This window comes from Esox lucius, chromosome 20 (assembly GCF_011004845.1).
Source record: "Esox lucius isolate fEsoLuc1 chromosome 20, fEsoLuc1.pri, whole genome shotgun sequence".
Classification (NCBI taxonomy): Eukaryota; Metazoa; Chordata; class Actinopteri; order Esociformes; family Esocidae; genus Esox; species Esox lucius.
In genome coordinates, this window is record NC_047588.1 from 7,074,836 (window position 1) to 7,083,635 (window position 8,800).

At 44.0% G+C, this 8,800-nt stretch overlaps 1 protein-coding gene across 2 annotated transcripts; it reads right to left on the bottom strand.

The window, feature by feature from the left end:
• Positions 1 to 928: 928 nt before the first annotated feature.
• kdf1a (keratinocyte differentiation factor 1a) lies at positions 929 to 6,891 on the bottom strand. 2 transcript variants are annotated; one of them, XM_010885395.4, is made up of 4 exons: positions 6,579 to 6,891; positions 4,929 to 6,010; positions 4,290 to 4,367; positions 929 to 1,308 (listed from the first exon to the last, which is right to left on the bottom strand). In XM_010885395.4, the coding sequence occupies exons 2-4, from the start codon at positions 5,989 to 5,991 to the stop codon at positions 1,217 to 1,219; spliced, it is 1,233 nt and encodes a 410-aa protein (XP_010883697.2). In that variant the 5' UTR covers positions 5,992 to 6,010; positions 6,579 to 6,891; the 3' UTR covers positions 929 to 1,216. The 2 variants fall into 2 exon arrangements, with proteins under 2 accessions (XP_010883697.2, XP_010883696.2); XM_010885394.4 differs by having other exon boundaries at positions 4,929 to 6,048.
• Between the last annotated feature and the right edge of the window lie 1,909 nt (positions 6,892 to 8,800).

Here is an 8,800-nt window from a genome sequence, read left to right on the forward strand (position 1 = left end):
AGTAATCTGTGCACAAACCTAAGAATTCATCACTCAAGGGACAGAATCCATCATTGAGATTTGTATTCAACTCAAATCATTCATAGGTGTCAAAATAAATGTAATAAAAAGACAAAATTCAGTAAAATGTTCATGAAAGATGTGGTATCAGATTGTAGGCCACAACCGTTTGTGACAAAATAAAAAATGGCTTGTTCTAAACACATTAGCAACCAGTTCATATTAGCAATAAGGTACTGGAGAAGTTTGTGGTATATGGCCAATATACCACATGTAAAAGCTATATTGAAGAAGATAGCTCTGAATGTTGGAAGACTGGCCACTTAGCACACCCCAAATGTCTCAATCAAGTGGAACAAGAGTTCAATTAAGCAAGGTAGGAAGTCAAGAGGCTAGAAGATTTGTTAGTTTTTTAATTTTTTGATAAAAATAGACCTAAACATTGACTTTTCAAAAAGTGACCCAATGCCCCATTTCCATTTTCAAACAACTTGGTTTGACAAACCAAGGAACATAAAAATAAAATATCACAAAATTACAATAACAAGAAGCTAAAAATAAGACTCACATAACCCTGAACGTAAAGTATGAAGCTAAACCTGCTACTGGGACCAAATGGCAGGGTGTCAAAAGCCCCCACCGTGGACACGCTAACACACATACGCACATTAGAACAGGGAGGGTTATGCATTGCGACTCTTTTTTTTGAGAAGAAGTTCAAATTTCATGGAGGAATTTGAGATATTCTCAGTGGAGTGACAAGGCAACTACTCAACTGGAAAAAAAAACAACTTGTAACATCACATGTAAATCCAACCCCCCCCCCCCCCAAAAAAAAAAACCATTTCATAAAAACAACCTGTTTCTCCATTTCCAGATACGCGCCAACTTGGCACCTGTAGAGCGGTGCCAGAACCCCCCCCTCCCCCCCTTACAAGCAACCCTGAGTCTTCCTAGTGGATCATCATGGTTTGGAAGGACAAGCTGATTCCAGACCAGAGTAACATCAATGGCTTAAATAGTCTGACACTTAAGATCCTCTCGGTCACTTCAGATGTCCTTGTATCACGGTACCTGGACAGCGGAACGGCGTCGGAGGAACGGCATCGGAGGAATGACGCAGAAACTTTTCCCAACGGACGGGGGTCGCCCGGCCAACCGAGGAGGCCTTGGAGGATGTCGTGCCCTGGACGTTGTGTTGACATTGTCTCTACGTTCAGACGATGTGCAGCAGCGGGGCTCCCGACGAATCGTTCTCAGTGTCATGCAGGTAGGGCGAGTAGGCCGTGGTCGAGCTGGAGTAATATGCTGCGTGGGGATGAACAAACAGAAACATTAATCAGCCAGTGAAACGGACATGGCCGGTACGTCCAGGTGCCACAGAAGCGGTACCGAATCACCAACCATATGAAGTGGTTGAATGGACGCGTGGAGGTGCGATTCTGGCTTCAAAACCTATTTCCACAGATTTAATGAGACCTGATACGCTGGCTGAGGGAGAGGTATGCACTGATGTTGCCACCTGCCCTGAGCAAATAGGGAAACTGACACGCAATACGAGAGGTGAATAGTTTAGGGGAGGAGGAGCTGGTTGGTGGGGGGGCTTTTATTCTCCAGGAGTTATGCTACAGGACAGCGGAGAGGAGGAGGTGAGAAAACACCTGCAGCTGGTCACGCTATAGAGCTGTGGAGCATGGGGCCGACCCCTCAACAACCACGACCTGATGGAACCGCCAGCCGGCCCGCAGGAACTGGCCTACTAACTATTCTGTAGGTAGCAGGTTCCTGTTCATTAGGACCGGAAACTGAACATGTTTTAGCAACACTCTGCAAACTGAGCATTTCTGCATGTCAAGCTCGTACCTCTACTTTACTCGCACCTTGTTTGGTGCCTAATTTATATAAACCCAGTAAGGACAAACAGTCAAAGGACAACAATAATAATACATTTCTTTGTTATTACTGCATCCAGATTGTGGGTTCCTCTTGTTACTGTTCTGAAAGCGTGTTGCATCAGGTCACAGAAATCCCATTTATAAAACAGTACTTCCAGCTCTGAGCCAGCACTCTGAAATGCTACAAAACCCGCTATATTGTAAACAGAACTTGGCTCAGATTCAAGATTTCTTCAGGCCTCATATCTTATCACCTATTATGAATGAGACAGTCTAGGCCATCCAGTGGCTCGGGATAAGGAGTTTTTTCACACAATGCCACATACAGCAAGGCGAGTTAAAGCGTTTTGACAGAATAGGCAACCGAAATTTAGAGGAACGCATGACAACAATGTTACTGTAAAGTGTGTTCACCCAGAGGGGGGTCCATAATGTTCCTGGTTTGAGGAGTTACTCGGGGAAGTAGGAGTCCAAATGGGGATGACTGGGAACAGGAAAGCGGCTCCCATTTTAGCCAGATTTGTTTCCATGGCAACGTGTCCAGGGATAGGTTGGACTCCCCCTGCTCAGACGTTGCATGCATCAATCAATGGTGATCTTACATTGTATAGTGGGTAAATGCCATATATTGTACCACATTATTCATTGATATAGTGGGAATACGGTCAGATTCTAAAGACGTGTTAAAATATTAGTTACAGAGAATATCATTCATCAAAATAAGTTGATGTTCCCTGTTAATAGTCAAATAATGTAAACACACACACACACACACACACACACACACACACACACACACACGCCTAAAGGATTATTAGGAACACCATACTAATATGGGGTTTGTCCCCCTTTCGCCTTCAGAACTGCCTTAATTCTACATGGCATTGATTCAACAAGGTGCTGAAAGCATTCTTTAGAAATGTTGGCCCATATTGATAGGACAGCATCTTGCAGTTGATGGAGATTTGTGGGATCCACATCCAGGGCACGAAGCTCCCGTTCCTCTACATCCCAAAGATGCTCTATTGGGTTGAGATCTGGTGACTGTGGGGGCCATTTCAGTACAGTGAACTCATTGTCATGTTCAAGAAACCAATTTGAAATGATTTGAGCTTTGTGACATGGTGCATTATCCTGCTGGAAGTAGCCATCAGAGGATGGGTACATGGTGGTCATAAAGGGATGGACATGGTCAGAAACAATGCTCAGGTAGGCCGTGGCATTTAAACGATGCCCAATAGGCACTAAGGGGCCTAAAGTGTGCCAAGAAAACATCCCCCACACCATTACACCACCACCACCAGCCTGCACAGTGGTAACAAGGCATGATGGATCCATGTTCTCATTCTGTTTACGCCAAATTCTGACTCCACCATCTGAATGTCTCAACAGAAATCATGACTCATCAGACCAGGCAACATTCTTCCAGTCTTCAACTGTCCAATTTTGGTGAGCTTGTGCAAATTGTAGCCTCTTTTTCCTATTTGTAGTGGAGATGAGTGGTACCCGGTGGGGTCTTCTGCTGTTGTAGCCCATCCGCCTCAATGTTGTGCGTGTTGTGGCTTCACAAATGCTTTGCTGCATACCTCGGTTGTAACGAGTGGTTATTTCAGTCAAAGTTGCTCTTCTAGAAGCTTGAATCAGTCAGTCCATTCTCCTCTGACCTCTAGCATCAACAAGGCATTTTCGCCCACAGGACTGCCGCATACTGGATGTTTTTCCCTTTTCACACCATTCTTTGTAAAACCCTAGAAATGGTTGTGCGTGAAAATCCCAGTAACTGAGCAGATTGTGAAATACTCAGACGGGCCCGTCTGGCAACAACAACCATGCCTTGCTCAAAATTGCTTAAATCACCTTTCTTTCCCATTCTGAGATTCAGTTTGGAGTTCAGGAGATTGTCATGACCAGGACCACACCCCTAAATGCATTGAAGCAACTGCCATGTGATTGGTTGATTAGATAATTGCATTAATGAGAAATTTAACAGGTGTTCCTAATAATCCTTTAGGTGAGTAAACACACACACACACACACACACACACACACATACACACATCAACGTATTATTAATACCTTTTAATTGCGACCACCCCCCCAACTCCCATTCTCTCTTGATTATAGCAGCTGGCCCAGTGCTTCTCTTTTACAAAAGTGTCTCCCTCAGAAATATTAGTCACTACCACTGTTAAAGAACAAACCTAACACCTTAAGTCTGAATCCCGAATTCCCAGAGGACCAATTAATATCCGATTACATCTCTCTTGTAGAGATTGCATCATCATTCACTTCATTTGTGAAGAGGTAGGAGTGCACAAAGGTTCATGTCCTCCTCATTTCACAACCTCAATCCACAAGACTACATGCAGTATGAGAATAGCTGTGAGTACTTACGCTTTCCACTGTGGTGCCACATCTTCCTGGCAAGTTCGTCTGACGACGTCAGCTCTGACACTTTTACCTCAGGCTCCACTGTTGTGAAAACCAAACGTAACATTATACAAATGATTACAAAACAGAGAGTATATTATATCTAACAGTGGTATTCAATGTTGCCTTGCAACCAGGAGGACTGCCGTGGGTCTGCAACATTCCATTTCTTTAGTGAATTTTGAGAATATTTGGGCAAAATAAAACATTGAGGGGGAAAAAATAAGTCTATTCGAATGGTTTATAGAAAGAGATTAAGATGTAATACACTAATGTTTACTGTAATCTAAATGTATGGATTTTAGGATTGAGGGGTCCACAAACCAATCTGACAGAATAAATGGGGTTCCACAGGGCTGAATACAACTGGTGTGAGGTGTACCACAGGAAACAGCTTGAGCAGATGTGGAGCGGTGACTATGACAAGGTATACAACTGACAAGCGTCATGTAAGGAAAGGGGCGAAATCATGAAGAGTAACACTCATGGTGTGGTTTTCTGACTAACACTAAAACAATTTCCATGGAGACCCTCAACACCTGAAATCCTCACAAATAACTGCATGTTTTGATGGTAACTGGGAACGTAGAAATCCCTTCTTACTCTCACTACTGTCGAAGGGGAACGTCATGGTTTCGTTGCCGCTGTCGGGTAGTGTCCCTCCATCGCTCCTCCCATTGGTTCGCTGGTGCACGGGATCCTGGGAGTTGTGGTTCTTCTTGCCTTTGCGAGTGCTGATTCGGATGACGCCGTGCACAAGCCGGCACTCGGCTTCCTTTTGCTCCAGGTTGTAGTCGTGGGCGATGCTGCAGATCAGCTCACTGATGTCGTTGGTCTTCCTGGAGAAGGATGAGTCTGACGTGCATTTGGCCAGCTGGTCGATCTGGTGCAGTGCGTAGAGCTCCAGGAGCTTCTTGGTGATGAGTGAGTCGATGTTCGTCTTGCTGTCACTCAGCTCGTCCAGGTCCAGGTCCTCCCGTGAGTAGATGGTGCTGGTGTTGCTGACCGGACGCTGGCTGTCGCCCTTGACACCCGCTTTCGCCCGCCTGGGGCCCGAGGATGGCGCCGGATAGACCACCGTCTGGCCCGCGATGCGGACATCCTCGTAGCGGAAGCTGTCGCTGGGGGGCAGCTTGGAAGGCTGCCGTGGCTGCAGAGGGACGCCCCCGGAAGGGTTGGACCCGGCGGTGCCGTTGGGCGGGCGGGGCTGCTCCTGGACGGCCTTGCCCGGCTGGTCCGTTGAGGTCTCGTCGTTCGCCGGCAAACAGGGTTTCCGGGTACTGCAGATGCCGCAGGTGAGGACGCAACACAGGAGGGCCCTGCAGCCACTCCAGCCGATGGAGGTGCAGGAGCCGCAGGCCTGGGTGCCCTGGGGAGAGTCAGCCGAGCCAGGGATGAAGCCCAGTGTCTCGGACCCTCGCCCATTGACATGACGCGACGGGGGCACTCCTCTGCCACTTGGCCGGCCCTCTGTGAGGCGAGGGTGCTTTCCCCGTTTCTGCTCCCGCGTGCCTGTGTTCGGATGAGGGTCCTTGTAGGACTCTTGGCCGGCAGTGCTGTCCCTAGGTATGCTGCGACCCTGCCTATAGCCATTTGTCCTGCTGTGTCCACTCTGCTGTATCTGATGGCGGGACTTCTGAGGAGCCCCTGTGCTGTGGCCAGGCATGGCTCAAAGTGCCCGGGCCCTTCAAAGGTGAGGGGAACAGCTTTATAACAGTCCTCTCTGAGTAAAGTAAAGTAACATGTTTAATTTACATCCTCTGTTAGTCAGTCACAGTCATGTGAACCGTTTCCTGTTGCAACAAGTTGGCTATTGACACAAAAACATGAACTAATACTGCACTAATATTTTAGATACAGGCCATAGTTTTGATGTAGGCTAGTTATGTTGGAATAATAACTCAATGGGAGAAAAGGATACGAATAGGACGTCACCTAATTCTGATAACTTTGAAGTAAATCTAAATAGCTTTATTAATAGGCCGATTGAAAAGTCCCAATGACTTGATGGCGAGAGGTTTCGAATACATTCTATGTGCGTGCGTTTGACCAGGTAGAATACCCGGGTAAACTACCTTTAGACTAATTAAGAAATGTGACAATAGTGTATTCATTCAAATGTTCAACAAGGACTTTTCATAAATGACAAATAGCAAGTCGAATACCACCTTATCACGGGGCCAACTTGAGCATATTCGAAATCAGAATACGCGTGCCTTTTCATAATGATGAACATTTCAGAAATTAACTTACCGCATAAATTGTTTGGGATACTTTTTAGTAACTCTTAACACCGAAACAACCACGGAAGTCCGAACGGAAAAAGGTTATTTCTTTGGGTAGAGTTAGTCGCGTTCTCAACTCTCCAACAGTGTTTTCTTTCGAGACCGATTTCGAGACCAATAATTCGCCACCAACCCAACCCACAGAAGACTAAACTCCTTTTGATAAATTCCACAGTGTTATGTTCCTTCCTTCCCCAGTGTATGTTATTACCTGCGGCTACAGGTAAATCCAAAAACTTACAACACCCACCCGCACAGGTAAGACGTGACGTCACACAAACAAGCGGATATGAATTGATGTTGTCTTTATCCAGTAGTAGGCGCAATTGGCCACTTATCTGACGAGAAAATCCCGACCTCATTTGAAATCAGCCAAAAAACTAAAAACCTGGAAATGCATGCAGAAATATATGATTGAAGACAAGAATAAATAACATTTACCAATACATTGGAAAATAAATTATAAGATACTAAATTAAATTCAGAGATAAATGTTTCAATCATTTAATCCTTTTCCATATTTATTTAATTTTGTATTGAACATTTCCCTTATCTTACAATTCCTTAAATTTAACCTTGATTACCTAAAAATATAAAGCACACAATTAAGTGCAATCAAAGAGTATAGGTTATGAGCAAAGGTTTTATTGAAAGATGCCAAATGACAATGAATAATTCATCATATTGGTCATAAACTGACTGTATAAAAGATACTGGTCCTCATCAGTCATCAGCTGGGTATTGGCCTCCCTTTGTTTAACAGTCAGCCCTTGGTGGAGCAATGACACTTGGTGGAGCAATGACACTTGGTGGAGCAATGACACTTGGTGGAGCAATGACACTTGGTGGAGCAATGACACTTGGTGGAGCAATGACACTTGGTGGAGCAAGGATAGGCTGACACTGAATAAACTTCCCACTCACCTCTCTTTCGCTTCTCCTAACCGGCAAGCTCTGACACGCCCAATAAGTGAGGAAAGGAAGAAAAATGCATTGCTGACACACCATGCTGCATTTGAAAATGGTAGGCCCTCTGTTTTATGACCGTGCTGTGTGCAACTTCAAGTATGAAATTTCCACGTAGACGGAGTAACAGCTTTTTTTTCACTCAAAGCAGTTCTTGCTCTTTTGAGAAAATGTATGAGCTGCCTCAAATAACAAGTAGCTCGGCTTAGAAGAAACGTTCCCACAACTTCAGAGAATGTTTGCTTAAGTCTCATTAGAACAATAGCTAAAGTATTCTTCTGAGTCTCATTAGATAAATAACCAATGTATTCATCAGAATGTTGCTGAGAAATTCAAGAAATGTTACCAAGAGACCATTTATCAATGTTGAGGAGAACTGATCGACAACTTAAAGAATGTTCTCAGAATGTAAGATATTAATGTTCTAAACAATTTTCATGGAAACATTGTGAGAACATTTACATGTCCAGTTTTATGTGGATTAGAATATTCCATCAACTACCTGACAAACTTACACAGAACATGGTTACAATGTTCTTAGACTATATTATTTTATATAAGTTATCACATGATTGTTTACTGTTCCCTATATAATGGTAAACTGGACACTCAAAAATCAGGAGAACATTACAGGTAACCTAACAGAAACCTACCAACCTAAATTGACTTATGGTTGTGTTTATGCACAGGCTCTTGTCATAGAGGTTTTAGCCAGTAGAGGGCACCCTCATACGTTTGACCAATTTAAACAGTTTTGTTTTCATGAATACATTAATCAGATAAGTTGCAACTCCAAACCTTTTGATTACATTAAAATGGAAGATACATTCAATAGTGATGTACATTCTAAAACCACTTTTCTGTTGTTGATTCCATGAAGAGTGTAAATATTCAATCCTTGCCTAAATACCAAAGACACACCATAGCCTAAAAGGGTCAAACTTCTTAATATCTGAAAAAAACAAATGTAAAAGTGATGCTTGTTGGTGTAAAGTGGCTGCCTAGCAAATGTATTTGGTGTCTGACGTGATCTTTCTTACTAAAACCTCTCGCTGCTGAAATCCATAAGACCAAACATGGGCCTCAGCATGTAAAACACTTTAAACACATCCAGATGTCCTTAGTCTTACCATTACTTAATTCCCCCTCCTCTTGTGTGCTGACTTTGTATAGGTTGTGCCCTCCAACATCTGAGTTCTCCTTTTGTCCAACAAATCATTAGCA

Excerpts from the sequence above, each read along its gene's own strand:
- kdf1a (XM_010885395.4), bottom strand. The coding sequence starts at position 5,991 with ATGCCTGGCCACAGCACAGGGGCTCCTCAGAAGTCCCGCCATCAGATA. Across the intron at positions 4,368-4,928 it reads CCCCTTCGACAGTAGTGAGA|TGGAGCCTGAGGTAAAAGTG; the intron begins GTAAGAAGGGAT and ends TTTTCACAACAG. Across the intron at positions 1,309-4,289 it reads GTGGCACCACAGTGGAAAGC|CATATTACTCCAGCTCGACC; the intron begins GTAAGTACTCAC and ends ATCCCCACGCAG.